Here is an 18423-nt window from a genome sequence, read left to right as displayed (position 1 = left end):
CAACCACCGAAGTCAGACTAACCAGCCTATAGTTCCCACTATTCTGCCTTGCTCCCTTTTTGTGCAGCGGGATAATATTGACAATTTTCTAATCATCTGGGACCACTCATGACTCTAGTGGTTCCTATTAAATCTAGCTTAGATTAATTTATTTTGGTTCATTTTAATTTCAGTTTACTTGGAAATATTAAAAAGATTGTAGTCCAGGTATACCATGTAACTAGTGAGTATAATAGAACTCTTGACAGTACATGCTAAGTCAACTAAATCTTTCCTCAAATGTCAAAACTGCCAGTCCAGGAGTCAGTGTGTTGAGCCTATACTGACTGCACACCCTCTACCCAATAAGATCCTCATGTAAAAAGGCTAACCACACCATTTGCCTTCCCGATTGCTTGCTGGTGCTGTATATTATCTTTCAGTGATTTCACATGCAAGGACTTCTAAACAGCAAAGCTTTGAACCTCTCACCATTTAAAATTAACTCACTACCTTTCTATATTTCTTTTACAACTGTGGATGATTTCACATTTTTTATCCACATTTATATTCCATCTTCTTTCTTCTTGCCCATTCACTTGGCCAGTGTATTTCAACAGTGCATTATAAAACATATCTCTTGAAGAAGGGTTTCGACCCGATACGTTACCTATTTCCTTCGCTCCATAGATGCTGCCTCACCCGCTGAGTTTCTCCAGCATTTTTGTCTACCTATTTCTTGTATCAACTGAGTTTTGCATGCACCATACAATCCTTTACACGTGAACTAGGATAGCAACTGTGAAAAGATAAAAGACCATTTATTTCTTCTCGGGCAGCCTTTCAAGTTTGTTTTTGCAGCTACAGATGGCAAAATGATAGCAGCGTGTAGGCATTTGTTAGTGTGCATCAAATATCAAATTAATGCCCTTGCCTCTGCTTCTTGCTGAATTAGTTTAATGTTGTGAACTGTAAAACTTCACAAGATATTTAGTGTAGTACCTGACAGTCTTCTTTATTATTCATAATTATGCTTGCTCTGTTCATAATTTATTTTGTACTTGTCTGCGCTTAACTTGTGACTCCCGTCATAAATAGAGCAAAATGTCTTGTTAACTTTCATTTCACAATGTATATTTATCACAGGCAGACATGTACTCATTTCTGCACAGCAAATTAGTTTAGTTTAGAGATAGAGTGTGCAATCAGGCACTTCGGCCCACTGAGTCCTTGCCAACCACGAGTTATTCGTAAACAAGTTCTATCCTACACACTAGGGATAATTTACAGAAGTCAATTAACCTTCAAACCAGCACATCTGTATAGAATGTGGGAGGAAATTGGAGCACCCAGAGAATGCCCACACGGTCACAGGGCGAACGTACACACAGACAGCACCCAAGGTCAGGATTGAACCCGGGTCTCTGGCAACTCTATCGCTGTGTCACTAGGCCGTCCTAATTATTTTGTAGTCATATGAAAATTCCCTGATTCATTTATATGGTAAATGATAAATGATTTTAGGAGTACCAGACACCTTTTATAATTTGGCAATTCAAATTTTATATTGTACCAATTTTTTTTAACCAAAATTGAACACCAGTTTAATTTAAACTATTTAACAGTATCGCACAAAAATCAAATTGCATACTTAGCCATATTAATTTGTCCAAATATAATTCAAAGCGAAGGATTGCCATTTATTGAAAGTTGTGCCTCATTAGTTTAACTGGGATACCACCAGACTGAGATTCAGTCTGGTGGTATCATAAACACGCATTTTAAAAAAACAAAATAAAAATCCTGATTTATTTTTAGCTAATTCACAAGTTCGATTCCCTTTTTAACTTTGCGTCTGAGGAAACTAGTCCAGACTAGTGTTTATACCACCAGACTGACGTGAAAACTCATTTGATTTACGAACATAAATTTGTGTGGGAAATCTAACTTGTCTGGCTCCAATATGACTTCAGTCACAATGCTCCAACAAATGACGTCATTAACCTGATACTTCTGAATTCTTGCTGTGGTGAATCCCAGTTAACATTCTAAATAAATAATTTCAATAAATGGCAATGCTTTGTTTTGAATTATATTACTAATTCACTAACAAAATGGCTCTGCTACTGATTTGTAAATGATTTGTACTACAAAGCAACTTTGTAAGAGAAAGCTTCAGAAATAGTCCAATTTCTGTGAGATTTGCATAACATATATTATACAATTCAGACACATTTTCCCAGCAAATACATCATTGATAGAGTAGATTCGATGAAGCTGCAGGTGACAATGTATATTTGAATTTACTGTGGCAATTTTTTTTTCTTTTTTTTTTTTGTCTGACCCAAGTCTTCAAATCTCACAGCAGGATTCACCCTGTTTAAATTGATTTTGTAATCTTGGAACCTAAGTATAGTTCAGACAAACTAGTCATTCTTTTGTTCTTTGTAAGCTTGTTTTAATAATTGTTGACTTTGTATTTCAACTGTCATTAAATTCCACAATCCCCTTGTAAACAGGATGTCTGGCCATTGTTTGTACCAGCCTTTCTGATGTCTCCTGCTGCCTTCACTTTATGAACCTTCACTTTTTTTTACACATGTCCATATTTGGCCCAACTTTCCAATTTTCAACTCTAATCATTTGATTTTTTTTGTTGGATTTATTTACTTAAATACTTGCCTTATGGCTCAAAAATATGTTTGTAGCCTTTTGGTCTTTCAGCTTGTAAATGATAATCTGTTTCTCAGAGTAAGATGTTCCTGAAGTATCGTGTTTCTGTCTGGTAGTATCAAACTTGACCAATTATTTTTGCCCATCATTGTACAGGTAGTATGTACTATTTTAAAGTTTTATCGCCTAAATTCATTTCCTACATCTGAATGTGTTTTATTACATGATTGCCCCAAACAATCACTCATCCAATCAAAATGTGATCACAGAAATGTTTCAAAATATTTAAAAATAAACCCCCAAATTCATACATTATGGCTAAAAAGAAACACAAAGGCCTTTTTATAATGGTGCATTCTTTCAGCTGCATGTACATTATATTCCAGGTGTTGGAAACAATAAGGGGTATGGTTAGTTCTTCAACTGTGGCTGACTCAGATGGGAATCCTTTATGATGCATGTATTGATGTGATTGTGAGGGTGGGGGGGGGGGGGGGGGGGGGGGGGGGGGGGTTGGGGGCACATTAAAAGTGTTTTAAAAGAGCTGAGAATGAAAAAGCAAGGGAGTTTTAAATGTGCCAGTTCACAACCAAGAATTTACTCTCTGGAATGCAGATTCACGAATAATGTGGTCCCAGTCTCTGACTCTCCGTTTATTCGTTTCTTCTTTCAGCACATAATCAAATTTCACAGAGCTTCTAAAGCAAACAAGAAACCAGTTCAATTACCTCGAGGGATGGTGAAGTCCCTATTATATCAGATTCTAGATGGCATTCACTACCTGCATGCTAACTGGGTGTTACACAGAGATCTGGTGAGTGATTTACTGGGGATACTTGAAAGGAATAACAGTGCTTGAATAGTTATTGAAAGGTAAAAGCTAATTTCATTGCTCGTTGCTTTAGTTACAGATCAAACATCTTAACTGCAATGGCGCAATCAAGGGTTTTAGTTGTAGTAAATGATGAATAACATTCTTTGGATTTTTTTGTGCCTTGCTGACATTTCTTTATCCTATGTTTTGAATTGTGATTTTAAAAACACCACAGAAATATTATTTCCATTTCCTCTCAGCCTCCTCATCACTAGCTTCTTTGCTTCACTCATTATACTTTGTGCTATCATCTATGAAAAAGGTTGTAAATGCCTCAATGTGAAAGTTATTATAATTAGAAAAGAAATAAGATTTAGGGAAAATATCTTCTGCTATTTTATTTAATTGTTTCTTTAAAAAAAAAGCTTTGTACATTTAGATTTCTGATATCTAAATACTAATCCTACCCCCAAGCAGATTAATGATCAATTTAAGGGAGCTGTGAAATGTTCACATATGGCTTCCTTTATTTCAAAGAGCAAACTTGAAGGCCAACACTTCAATGCTCTACAGAGGAATTGCTAAACTGCTGAGAGTGCTATCTTACAGAGGAGAGATTTGTGTGAGGTTCTCACTGCCATCAAGAAGATGTCAAATGTCAAATTGAACTATTTCAAAAATGAGTAGCTAGGCTATGGTCATATTTAATCCTTAGTCAACGTTTAAAAACACAAATGAAAATAGACACAAAATGCGGGAGTAACTCAGCGGCATAGGCAGCATCTCTGGAGAAAAGGAATGGGTGATATTTCGGGTTGAGACCCTTCAGACTGAGAATCTGGAGAGGGAAACTAGAGATATGGAAGTGTAAGGTGTGAAACGACAGATCAAAGCAGACAATGACAAGAAAATGTAGAATGGTTCATAGTTGCTGAGGGGAAGGTGACAATGAAGCATACAAACAGTACAATTAATCAGGAGGACAGTAAAACTAGTCGGAGATCTAGGATGGGGAGGGATAGTGAGAGGAAAAGCAAGGGTTATTTGAAGTTGGAGAAATCAATATTCATACCACTGGGTTGTCATCTGCCCAAGCAAAATATGAAGTGCTGTTCCTCCAATTTGCATTTGGCCTCACTCTGACAGTGGAGGAGGCCCAGGACAGAGGTCAGTGTGGGGATGAGCACCTTGTAATGTTATCATCCAATTACTGTCTGAGGCTACTGTTAGAGTGACTACAGTTCAAAAGCACTTCATTGGCTGTAGATCTGTTAGGTACATACTCAGAGCATGAGAGGTATGTAAATGTTCAATTTTTTTCCTTTTAAAGCGAACTGGTACTTCAAATTGGTTTAGAGCGGCTGAATTGATTGTTAGGTTTTTGAGTTTGCTTTGCCACATGATTTGCTCGGTCAATGTACATTGTTTCTGGTGAATTGAATCAGTCTTTCGAAAATACAACTTCATATTATGTATGTATGATTGAAAGGGTGATGAATTTTCAATAGATCTATGTTACTAATTGGAGGGAAACTGTTCCAAATATTGCAATGCAGTGTGCTTTACCAAAGCAACCAGTGTAGAATGCATTGCACTGACCTGCTTATTGGTAACTAATGAAGTTGATATTCCAAACTGTGACCAACAAACAGTCTGTTATATTGTGACCATAAAATAAACTATTTATACCAGTGAAGGTAACAGGTCTGATATCCATTATTAATTTCAAGAGAAGTTTTATGAATTTGTTTCAGCATAACTTGTCACAAATTATTGATGCAACAGTCAACCTGACAGCTGAAATTTGCTCAGGTCCATCATTAGACAATATGCTGCAGGAAACATTAATCTAACTACCATAGATGGAGGGTATGATGCTATGAGTCCTAGATTTAAAATAGATTTTTGGTGGTTGCAAAAGGATGATTGTTCTTACTCTGTTTCTAGACATTTGATTGAGGAATACTTTCACCATGTAGAAGTTACATGTTTATATATAGTCCCTCCATTTCGTGGCACCATGATGTTTGGGACAAGTGTTTGTAATTGCTCAGGTGTGTTTAATTGCCTCCTTAATGCAGGTATAGGGAGCTCTCAGCACCTAGTCTTGCCTCTAGTCTTTCCATCGCCTTTGGAAACCTTTATTGCTGTTTATCACCATGAGGACCAAAGTTGTGCCAATGAAAGTCAAAGAAGCCATTATAAGACTGAGAAACAAAAATAAAACTGTTAGAGACATCAGCCAAACCTTAGGTTTACCAAAATCAACTGTTTGGAACATCATTAAGAAGAAAGAGAGCACTGGCGAGCTTACTAATCGCAAAGGGACCAGCAGGCCAAGGAAGACCTCCACAGCTGATGACAGAATAATTCTCTTTATAATAAAGAAAAACTCACAAACATTTGTCCGACAGATCAGAAACACTCTTCAGGAGTCGGCTGTGAATTCACCACTCTCTGTGTGAAAAATATTTTCCTCATCTCGGTCCTAAAAGATTTCCCTCTTATCCTTAAACTGTGACCACTTGTTCTGGACTTCCCCAACATCGGGAACAATCTTCCTGCATCTAGCCTGTCCAACCCCTTAAGAATTTTGTAAGTTTCTATAAGATCCCCCCTCAATCTTCTAAATTCTAGCGAGTACAAACCGAGTCTACCCAGTCTTTCTTCATATGAAAGTCCTGACATCCCAGGAATCAGTCTGGTGAACCTTCTCTGTACTCCCTCTATGGCAAGAATGTCTTTCCTCAGATTAGGAGACCAAAACTGTATGCAATACTCCAGGTGTGGTCTCACCAAGACCCTGTACAACTGCAGTAGAACCTCCCTGCTCCTATACTCAAATCCTTTTGCTATGAATGCTAACATACCATTCGCCTTCTTCACTGCCTGCTGCACCTGCATGCCTACTTTTAATGACTGGTGTACCATGACACCCAGGTTTTGTTGCATCTCCCCCTTTCATAATCGGCCACCATTCAGATAATAATCTACTTTCCTGTTTTTGCCACCAAAGTGGATAACCTCACATTTATCCATATTATACTGCATCTGCCATGCATTTGCCCATTCACCCAGCCTATCCAAGTCACCTTGCAGCCTCCTAGCATCCTCCTCACAGCTAACACTGCCCCCCAGCTTCGTGTCATCCGCAAACTTGGAGATGTTGCATTCAATTGCCTCGTCCAAATCATTAATATATATTGTAAATAGCTGGGGTCCCAGAACTGAGCCTTGCGGTACCCCCACTAGTCACTGCCTGCCGTTGTGAAAAGGACCCGTTTACTCCTACTCTTTGCTCCTGTCTGCCAGCCAGTTCTCTATCCACATCAATACTGAACCCCCAATACCATGTGCTTTAAGTTTGTATACTAATCTCTTATGTGGGACCTTGTCGAAAGCCTTCTGAAAGTGCAGATATAACACATCCACTGGTTCTCACTTATCCACTCTACTAGTTACATCCTCGAAAAATTCCATAAGATTCGTCAGACATGATTTACCCTTCATAAATCCATGCTGACTTTGTCCAATGATTTCACCACTTTCCAAATGTGCTGCGATCCCATCTTTAATAACTGACTCTAGCAGTTTCCCCACTACCAATGTTAGACTAACTGGTCTGTAATTCCCCGTTTTCTCTCTCCCTCCCTTTTTAAAAAGTGGTGTTACATTAGCTACCCTCCAATCCTCAAGAACTACTCCAGAATCTAAAGAGTTTTGAAAAATTATCACTAATGCATCCACTATTTCTGGGGCTACTTCCTTAAGTACTCTGGGATGCAGCCTATCTGGCTCTGGGGATTTATCGGCCTTTAATCCATTCAATTTACCTAACACCACTTCCCGGCTAACCTGGATTTCACTCAGTTCCTCCATCTCTTTTGACCCCCGGTCCCCTGCTATTTCCGGCAGATTATTTATGTCTTCCTTAGTGAAGACAGAACCAAAGTAGTTATTCAATTGGTCTGCCATGTCCTTGTTCCCCATGATCAATTCACCTGTTTCTGACTGCAAGGGACCTACATTTGTTTTAACTAATCTTTTTCTCTTCACATATCTATAAAAGCTTTTGCAATCAGTTTTTATGTTTCCTGCCAGTTTTCTTTCATAATCTATTTTCCCTTTCTTAATTAAGCCCTTTGTCCTCCTCTGCTGGTCTCTGAATTTCTCCCAGTCCTCTGGTAGGCTGCTTTTTCTGGCTAATTTGTACGCTTCATCTTTTGTTTTGATACTATCCCTGATGTCCCTTGTTATCCACGGATGCACTACCTTCCCTGATTTATTTTTTGCCAAATTGGGATGAACAATTGTTGTAGTTCATCCATGCAGTCTTTAAATGCTTTCCATTGCATATCCACCGTCAACCCATTAAGAATCAATTGCCAGTCTATCTTGGCCAATTCACGTCTCATACCCTCAAAGTTACCTTTCTTTAAGTTCAGGACCCTTGTTTCTGAATTAACGATGTCACTCTCCATCCTAATGAAGAACTCAACCATACTGTGGTCACTCTTGCCCAAGGGGCCACGCACAACAAGACTGCTAACTAACCCTTCCTCATTACTCAATACCCAATCTAGAATAGCCTGCTCTCTCGTTGGTTCCTCTACATGTTGGTTTAGAAAACTATCCCGCATACATTGCAAGAAATCCTCTTCCTCAGCACCCTTGCCAATTTGATTCACCCAATCTATATGTAGATTGAAGTCACCCATTATAACTGTTTTACCTTTGTTGCACGCATTTCTAATTTCCTGTTTGATGCCATCCCCAACTCCACTACTACTGTTAGGTGGCCTGTACACAACTCCCACTAGCGTTTTCTGCCCCTTAGTGTTTCGCAGCTCTACCCATATCGATTCCACATCCTCAAAGCTAATGTCCTTCCTTTCTATTGCGTAATCTGCTCTCTAACCAGCAACGCTACCCCACCTCCTTTCCCTTTCTGTCTATCCCTCCTGAATATTGAATATCCCTGGATGTTCAGCTCCCAGCCTTGGTCACCCTGGAGCCATGTCTCCGTGATCCCAACTATATCATAGTCATTAATAGCTATCTGCACATTCAACTCACCCACCTTATTACAAATGCTCCTTGCATTGAGACACAAAGCCTTCAGGCTTGTTTTTACAACACTCTTACCCCTTATACTATTATGCTGAAAAGTGGCCCTTTTTGATTTTTGCCCTGGATTTGCCGGCCTGCCGCTTTTACTTTTCACCTTGCTACCTATTGCTTCTATCCTCATTTTACACCCCTCTGTCTCTACGCTCACACATTTAAGAAACCCTTTCCCTTTAACTCCATCCTCCACTATCCCATTCGACACCCCACCCCCCTTATTCAGTTTAAAACCACCCGTGTAGCAGTGGCAAACCTGCCTGCCAGAATGCTGGTCCCACACCTGTTAAGATGCAATCCGTCCCTTTTGTACAGTTCCCCCTTACCCCAAAACAGATCCCAGTGATCTAAGAATTTAAATCCCTGCCCCGTGCACCAGTTCCTCAGCCACACGTTCAGGTCCCGTATCTCCCTGTTCCTGCTCTCGCCAGCACGAGGAACTGGAAGCAAACCGGAGATAACAACTCTGGAGGTCCTGCTTTTCAGCATTTTTCCGAGCTCTCTAAAGTCACGCTGCAAAATATTCATCCCCTTCTTTCCGACATCGTTTGTGCCGATATGCACCACCACTTCTGGATGTTCACCTTCGCCCTTGAAGATTTTCTGCACTCTGTCCGTGACATCCTGGATCCTGGCACCAGGAAGGCAGCACACCATCCTCGCATCCCGTCTGTTGCCGCAGAAATCCCTGTCCGTACCTCTCACAATGGAGTCTCCCACTACAATGGCGTTGCCTGCCTTAGGCCTTTTTGGTTTTGGCTCAACAGCCCTATTCGCATCGCAAGCCAGTCCGCCGCTCAGTGTAAACGCGTCTTCTGTCCCGACAGCTTCTAAGCGGATGAACCTGTTCACAAGAGGTACATCACCCGGGGACGTTGGCATTCCATGCTTCCCTCCCTTTCTCACTGTCTCCCACCTTCTCTCTTCCAGTACCTTAGGTGTAACAATCTTACTGTAGGACTTGTCGAGGAACGACTCCGTTTCTCGGACGAACCGGAGGTCATCCACTTGCTTCTCCAGTTCCCCAACACGGTCCTTCAGGAGCTCTACCTGGATGCACTTCTCGCATTTGTAGCAGCCAGAGGCACCAGCGGTGTCCTTGACCTCCCATATACTGCAAGCATCGCACTGAATCAGCTTGCCCGACATCTTCTTACGTCTCTACCTCTCAAGCGTAGTACAGGTGATGTGGTCTCCTCTCCTCAGCCGAAGACTCTTGAGCCAAAGACTCGCACTTTTCTCACAGGGCACTTCCCTCACAAGGCCACTCACTCACTGCCGCTCCCTAAGAGCAGTCTTGCTTAAATTGACTCATTTACCAATTTACAAACCAAATTCCTCAGTTTTCAACTGTTTTCCCGGCATTGACTCACTTCTCTCCTCCCACTCGGGCTAGAGCCAATCAGTCGTATGTCTTGCTAATCTCCTCCTGCTGTTGCTCCCAAATCTACAGCAGTTCTGAGTAAAGTCTGCCTGTGCTTGGCTTCTACTTTTCAACTGTTTTCACCCCTCTGACTCACTTCTCTCCTCCCACTCGGGCTAGAGCCAATCAGTCTTATCTCTTGCTAACTCAGCGGGTCAATCAGCATCTATGGAGAATATGGATAGATGAGGTTTCGGGTTAGGACCCTTCTTCAGACCCGAAACATCACCTGTCCATGTTGTCCGGAGATGCTGCCTGACCCGCTGAGTTACTCCAGCACTTTGTGACTATTGTGTTTAATTTCAATGTCATGTAGTCCTCCAATGCCTATGGTCCTCCAGTGCCTAAATGAGGTGGCTGTTCTTCATGTGTGATAATAGATCACAAACTATGTGTAAGAATTAACTGCAGATGCTGGTATAAGCCAAAGATAGACACAGAAAGCTGGAGTAACTCAGCTGGTCATCTCTGGAGAAAAGGAACAGGTGATGTTTTGGGTCGAGACCCTTCAGACCAAATTGACCAGGTGGCGGTAGAGGGGAAACCCACTGGAAGTGTATAAAATATGAGAGGCATAAATAGGCAACGTAGAGTCAAAACCTTTTTCTCAAGGTGGAAATGTTAAAGACTAGACGGTACAGCTTTAAGTTGAGAGGGGCAAAGTTCAAAGGGGATGCGTGGAGCAAGTTTTTTATTTACACAGAGTGGCGGATGCTTGGAGGGCGCTGCCAGGGGTGGTGGTGGAGGTATACATGATAGTGATATTTAAGAAACTTTTGAATAAGCAGATGGAATGGAGGGACATGTAGAGGAAGATAGTTTAACTTTGCAATGGTGATTGGTGTGGACATTGTAGTCCAAAGGGTTGATACCTGTGCTGTACTGTTCTATGTTATTTGATCTTAATTCCAAGAAATGATGTCCATATCCACATACGGGTTTGCAGTTATCTGGACTCTGAACGGCTCGATTGTAATCATGTATTGTCTTTTCCCTGACTGGTTAGCATGCAACAAAAGCTTTTCACTACCTCGGTACACCTGACAATAAATAAACTAAACTAAAGTTAGAATAATCCGATTATGATCAACTAGCTTTGTCCTTTCATGTCTTTCTTACTTTTCTTCCTTCTTGGCCACAAATACTTCAGTGGGATGTAAATGGATACATGCGTGCAAATGTATTCCTGGAAGAATCTGTAATTGATTTAAATGTTAACTTTAAAATAAATTTAAAAAATGCTAAAATGCAAAACTTTTGTTAGCTGCTTATTTATTTGGGCTGATTATATTGTCTTTGAAATTAAGTTGTAAGATGCTTTTAAAATGATGTTCTGAAATCTACAGTGGAATGGCTTATTTGATAAACTCAAATAGTTTTACTTTCACGTTTTACTTTTACTTTATCCTCCACTCTCATGGTTATTATTATTTGTTTATCTAGCATCAAAAATCCCTAAACCGTCTTTGTTTTATAATAGTTATATTCTATCAGATACTTTCACTTTAAAAAGAAACGTTAATTTAAAAAGGTTCACTCCCATGCCAGTTAAGAAGCTTTTCACTGAGAAATATGTGCTTTATCCATGGGAAGCTTTTGGTTGTTTGACTAAGCAAACATTCTTGCCGGATATCTATTGTTTCATAAATGGTCAGAAAGAAAAACATTGTAAAGTAATTAAGCCCTATTTTCAAGAATACAATAGTTTTATCTGCATTTCAAATATCCACCATCCTGTTTTGACTACCACAATTTTTACAGGATCTGAGTTTACTGAAGATGTTATCTCATCACACTGATATCCATCGATGTTAACTTCTTGCTTTATTCAAACTATAGTTCAGAATTTGAACATATAAACTCTCTTGACACTTGAGTACATTAGAAGTACTTCATTATCACTGGCATCATCTTTTAAACACCGCTTAAGCAAGACTTGCTTTCCCTGCTCATACCAAGTGAAGGACCGCCAGAGAAAATAACGTTGGAAGCGTCAAAACTGAATATTTATGTGTTGCAAGTTATCTGCCATTATCCAGCATTTTCTTTTTATCCTTTAATTCCAAAGCTAAACAGGCAAAGGAGAGTCAACAAAACACATTGAACAATATTGATAATCTCTAATCACACGCCTTTGAATGAGTGGAACATACACTTTATAAAGCATGTTGATGCCTTGGAGAAAATACACAACAGACCTGCCACAAACGTAGAGCCTAAAGAAACTGCAGTTGCTATTTTACTATCCCACTTGCGCATCCACTCCCTGCACACTTGGGGGCAAATTACAGAGGCTAATTAACTTACAGACCTTTGCGAGGTGGAAGTCCATTGGAGCACCCAGAAGAAACCTACGCAGTCACAGGGCGAATGTGCAAACTTCACACAGACAGCACCTGAGGTCATGATCAGACCAGGTCCCTGGCACTATGAAGCAGCGGCTCTACCAGCTGCGCCACTGTGCCTGCAGCATGGTTTTGAAAAATGTGTTTTTAATAACAATTAATTCCCATGGTTCACAAAATAAATATTTCAAATAATTTTTGGGTTGGTGGAACAGCTTAACAGAAACGGCTGCCAGAGCAGCAGATGTAAACTAATTTTGTCATCCATGGAGAGAGAAATGTCTTTTCTGGGAATTCAAATCTTCTGGTATTAAAGGGAAACATATCTTTTATTCGATAAACAACGATACATATGCATGTTGTACATATATATATATATATATATATGCACATCTGTCCCTCTGAACATCACCACTACTCTATTGCTTCATATTTAACAAGTACTATACATTTTCATTCTGTTCACCAAAGTTGAGGACTCCACCATTTGTCCACCTGCCATTGTATTCCACCTGCCTTGTTCTCATTTACTGATTAATATCCCCTTAAAATTTCATTACATCTTTCTCCACGTTCTCAACCGCATCTCTGGTTCCTTCCATCCATGAGAAGAATTCCAGAGTCTATAGAGCTTTGAAAGGTAACAATCAGATCCTCCACCATTTCTAACTTGACCTCTTCCTAAACTCTTGGATAAATCCTAGGATTGATCAGAATTCAAATGCACCAACTTAGTCATACATCGCAGAAATAGGCCCATCGGCCCAACTTACCCATACGACCAACATGTCTCAGCTACACTAGTCCCACCTACTTGTGTTTGGCTCATATCCTTCTAATCCTATCCTATCCATGTATCTGTCTGAATCTTAAACTTTGCGATGATACCTGCCTCATCTACCTCCTCCATCATCTCGTTTCATTTACCCATCACTCTGTGTGTAAAAAAAAAAAAGTTATTTCTCGGGTTCCTATTAAATCTTGCCTTCCTCACCTTTAACCTTTGTCCCCTGGTTCTTAATTCCCCAAATTCCCTAATGCTATTCTCTTGACGAATACTAGGCTTCCTTAATTCCTCATTTTCTCTCTCTCAAGTTAGGGAGCAATAAATGTTTGGATACTGAGAAGTGTTGAGGAATATAGAAACTTTAATAAAGTGGTTAAGAAGCTAAATTAAATAGTTATCTTTATTGGCCAAGGCACAGAATGTGATAGCAGGAAAGCCATGCTGGAGCAGAGTAAAACATGAGTCAAACCATGGTAAGAGTATAGCATGAAATATTACTCGATGACTAGTTTAGTTTAGAGATACAGAGTGGGAACAAGCCCTTCGACCCACCGATTCCACGCTGACCACCGATCGCCCGTACATTAGTTTAGTTTATTGTGTGTACAGTCAAAAGCTTTTGTTGCATGCTAACCAGTCAGCAGAAAGACAATATATGATTACAATAGAGCCATCCACAGGTACAGCCGCAACAGGTACCAATACATGATAAGGTGAATAATGTTCAGTGCAAAGTAAAGTCCGATTAAAGATAGTCTGAAGGTCTCCAATGAGGTAGATAGTAGTTTAGTACAGCTCTCTCGTTGATAGATCTACAGTGCCCTCCATAATGTTTGGGACAAAGACCCATCATTTTATTTATTTGCCTCTGTACTCCACAATTTGAGATTTGTAATAGAACAAATCTGTGGTTAAAGTGCATATTTTCAGACTTTATTAAAGGCCATTTTTATACATTTTGGTTTCACTATGGACAAATTACAGCTGTGTTTACACATAGTCCCTCCCATTTCGGGGCACCATGATGTTTGGGACACATGGCTTCACAGGCGTTTGTAATTGATCAGGTGTGTTTAAATGCCGCCTCAATGCAGGTATAAGAGAGCTCTCAGCACCTAGTCTTTCCTGCAGTCTTTCCATCACCTTTGGAAACTTTTATTGCTGTTTATCAACATGAGGACCAAAGTTGTGCCAATGAAAGTCAAAGAAGCCATTATGAGACGGAGAAACACGAATAAAACTGTTAGAGACATCAGCCAAACCTGCTTACCAAGATCAACTGTTTGGAACATCATTAAGAAGAAAGAGAGCACTGGTGAGTTTACTAATCGCAAAGGGACTGGCAGGCCAAGGAAGACCTCCATAGCAGAACTCTCTCTAAAATCAAGAAAATTCCCCCAAACACCTGTCCGACAATCAGAAACATTCTTTGGGAGTCAGGTGTGGATTTGTCAATGACCACTGTCCACAGAAGACTTCATGAACAGAAATCCAGAGGCTGCACTGCAAGATGCAAACCACTGGTTAGCAGCAAAAATAGGATGGCCAGGTTACAGTTTACCATGGAGTACTTAAAAGAGCAGCCACAGTTCTGGAAAAAGATCTTGTGGACAGATGAGACAAAGATTAACATATCAGAGCAATGGCAAGAGCAAATTATGGAGGAGAGAAGGAACTGCCCAAGATCCAAAGCATGCCTTTTATATGATGAAGGGAAAGCTGAAGGGAATTAGCCCTAAAAACAAGCATAAGCTAAAGATTGCTGTAATACAGGCCTGGCAGAGCATCACCAGAGAAGACACCCAGCAACCGGTGATGTCCGTGAATCGCAGATGTCAAGCAGTCATTGCATGCAAAGGATATGCAACAAAATACTAAACATGACTACTTTCATTTACATGACACTGCTGTGTCCCAAACATTATGGTGCCCTGAAATGGGGGGTGGGAACAAAGTATAACACCGCTGTAATTTCTACATGGTGAAACCAAAATGTATAAAAATGGCCTTTATTAAAATCTGACAATGTGCACTTAACCACGTGTGATTTTTTTCAATTATCTGCGAAATAATTAGTGGTTGAGCAGAAAGGGCCAATCTCCCTTAATGAGTTAAAGGCAGAAGGATTATTTCCATTTTTTTTTAAATCACTCTTGAGATTACAAGGAGCTTGCTGCCTGAAAATGGCAGAAATCCATTATTTTTAAATTAATTTATAGAATACCTTACTTTCTAGCGGCGCCAGGATTTATTGCCCTTTAGAAAGTGACAGTGAATCTCCTAAAAGTGTCTTTGAGATTACAGCACTCCCTCATTTAAGTAGCACCGGGATGAATGAGTTGTGTCTTAATTTACAAGGCAAGAGACCTGGAACTGTAAAGTTGGATTAATGCAAATAATTATTTTTCAGCAGGCATTGGTACATAATGTTACATGGTTGCCTTTTGTGTTGTTTCACTGTTTGTGACACAATATGATGGTGCCTTGAAGAGAAAATACATTTTAGAAAATGAATCTCTTCTATTAAGATAATTTTTCTTTAAAACAAAAGCTGTGATAACTCTTTATGAGGGTAAATATTGGTGGCACATTAAGGCAACGCAGTGGTGCAGAGGTAGAGTTGGTTGCTGCCTTACAGCATTAGCGACGCAGGTTCGATCCTGACTGGGGGTGCTGTCTGTAGGGAGTTTGTTCATTCTCCCTGTGACCGCGTGCGTTTTCTCCAGGTGCTCTGGTTTCCACCCACATTCCAAAGACTTGCTGGTCTGTAGGTTAATTGGCTTCTAGAAATAATCTAAAGTGTGCAGCCAACATCATCAAAGACCCACACCATCCTGCCACACACTCATCTCACCACTGCCATCGGGAAGAAAGTACAGGAGCCTGAGAACTGTAACGTCCAGGTTCAGGTACAGCTTCTTCCCTACAGCCATCAGGCTATTAAACACTACCTCATAAGCTCTGAACTACAATGGACTATTATTATTATTATTACACTGTTATTGTTTGTTCTTTATTTTTTCTGAGTTTTTATTATATTATTTATTATGATTACATATTCTGTTGTGATGCAGCAAGTAAGAATTTCAATGTTCTATCTGGGACATATGACAATAAAACACTCTTGACTCTCTTGACTCTTGGAACTGGGGATCATGACAGAAGCCTCCTCGTGGCGATCCATGGAAGCGACGACGCGATGCACTCGGTCACGCGTCGGGCGACAATTCATGTTGTACGACGACAGAAGCCAACAGCGAGCTAAATCGTCTGACATACAAACGAACGAACAAACTCTTAGTACTTGTGTGAACGGGTGATCGCGGGTTGGCATGGACTCAGTGGGCCGAATGGCCTGTTTCCCAGCTGTATCAACTAAACTAATACTATAGGCAAAACTCTATTGAGTTTTGGAAGTACAGGTACTGGATTTATGTTGAGTTATTCAGCATATTACTCCATACAATGGCATTGAACACAAATATTTATTCTGAACATCATAAGGTCATCAATAAGATGATTTACTCAGAATATTTTCAGCACCAAGAGGAAATTCAATATTCTGCATTCTACATAAATTATTTATTTTTTGGAAGCACTTCCATCTTCGAGCAATAGTTTTTTTTTTAAATATAGTGTGTATGTGTGTGTGTGTGTATATATATATATATATATATCTATATCGACATCTGTTCAATGTAAGTGTGAATAGTAAACTATATAACTCACCATTACAGGCTGACAATGAGAATTTATGTGAAAATACCACAAAACTAACCTGTCCAGTGTTTCTGAGTTCTGGCTCTTGGACATATGAAAGCACATCCATATGTGTGCAGTGGTAAATTCTATCTTCTCTTTCCTGTCAAGTTATAATACAGTGTGCCCATGTTATACCTATCACCTAAATAATTGATTATGTACAGATTGCTTGCGACATATGCATTTTGCCACTCTTCAATGTCTTATCATTTGCTGAAGTGAATCAATTGGTGCTGTTGAAGTCTCCCACTTGCACCTAATTATTTTAACCTATCCATTGGAAAGTCTGATACGCAGCTGATGGTAGCTGCACAAAATTATTTAAAATGGAAAAAATTATTTCCAAAAGTAATATTCACAGTGCCCTAAAATGGTTGAATCACCTGTTGATGGTGGTATAACATTGGGTCACTATTTAGAATTCAGTTTGAGAAGTACGTAACATTTGATAATCTTTGTGCCATGTTTTATTCATCACCACTCCATAGCCATGAAAGTTAATGATAATGTTTAAAACTTCAATCAATTACTTACTCAGGAACAGATTAAAACTTGTATTGCATTTTTTTTCCTGATTTAACTAACTAGGTCGACACATTCCAGTTTTTATTTAGATTCTTCGTTATATTTTGCCACTCAGTAAGTAATGACTGATTTGACCTAGTTCATTTTATCCACGGTTGAACCAAATTCTTTAATGCCTTTGATAATAAGCTGACTGATTAAAATTAACAATTAAAGAAGCATTGGATGCTGTTTGGGCTTGGGTTACAAACTTAGTTACTTAAAATAAAGTTTACCAACTTTCCACGTGACAGCAGGTCAAGAAACTGCAGGCGCTCGAATCTTAAAGAAAAAAAATTGTTGGAGGAACTCAGTGGGTCAGGTAGCATCTATGGAGGGAATGGACTGACGACTTTTCGGGGCTGAGATCCTTCAGTCTGATGAAGGGTGCCAACCGGAAACATGGTCACCCCATTCCCTTCACAGATGCTGCCTGATCTGCTGAGTTCCCCCAGCACTTCCTGAGAGGCCCAACACTAATGTTTAGATAAATATGTTAGTTAAGTTCCCAACTAACCAGATATAATTACACTGCATCTAATCAAGCTCTCATTTTTATGTTGAAGCCTTCCATCAAGTCACCCTTAATTCTATAAAGTACAGGCAATGCAACTTCTATTATATCTCCTTTTTGTTTTAACCCTTAAAGTCCAGATTTCATTTTGATCTGATCTGACTGTCTATCTATGCCTGTCATCAGTTTATATTTTTATATCAAGTCTTCCCCCAATTTCTGATACTCCAGAGAAAACAATCCAATTTGTTCAACCTTTCTAGCTATAATACCCTCTAATACAGACAACATTCTGGTAAACCTCTTCAATACACTTTCCACTGTTTCCACATCCTTCCTGTAATGGGGCAATCGGAAATGCAGATCAGCAGTAAATCAGCATTTCTGGAGAACATGATCTCTTGAGAAGGTCTGTCTCCATGTTCTCCAGAAATGCTG

General features: G+C 39.7%; 1 protein-coding gene across 4 annotated transcripts in view; it reads left to right on the top strand.

Annotated features, from left to right (window-relative positions):
• The window catches only part of cdk8 (cyclin-dependent kinase 8), a 90809-nt gene that overhangs the window by 37647 nt on the left and 34739 nt on the right, over window positions 1-18423 (top strand). For 3 of the 4 annotated variants that reach the window (XM_055636915.1, XM_055636914.1, XM_055636917.1), the window contains exon 4: window positions 3326-3466. The exons of the other annotated variant lie outside the window; for it this stretch is intronic. In XM_055636915.1, coding sequence (XP_055492890.1) covers window positions 3326-3466 — 141 coding nt within the window. The remainder of the gene's footprint in view (window positions 1-3325; window positions 3467-18423) is intronic. 4 annotated transcript variants of the gene reach the window in all.

The sequence above is a fragment of the Leucoraja erinacea genome, chromosome 6, assembly GCF_028641065.1.
Source record: "Leucoraja erinacea ecotype New England chromosome 6, Leri_hhj_1, whole genome shotgun sequence".
NCBI classification, from domain to species: domain Eukaryota; kingdom Metazoa; phylum Chordata; class Chondrichthyes; order Rajiformes; family Rajidae; genus Leucoraja; species Leucoraja erinaceus.
The sequence above is the reverse complement of the archived record's forward strand: the minus strand, read 5'-3'. Positions and strand labels throughout refer to the sequence as shown.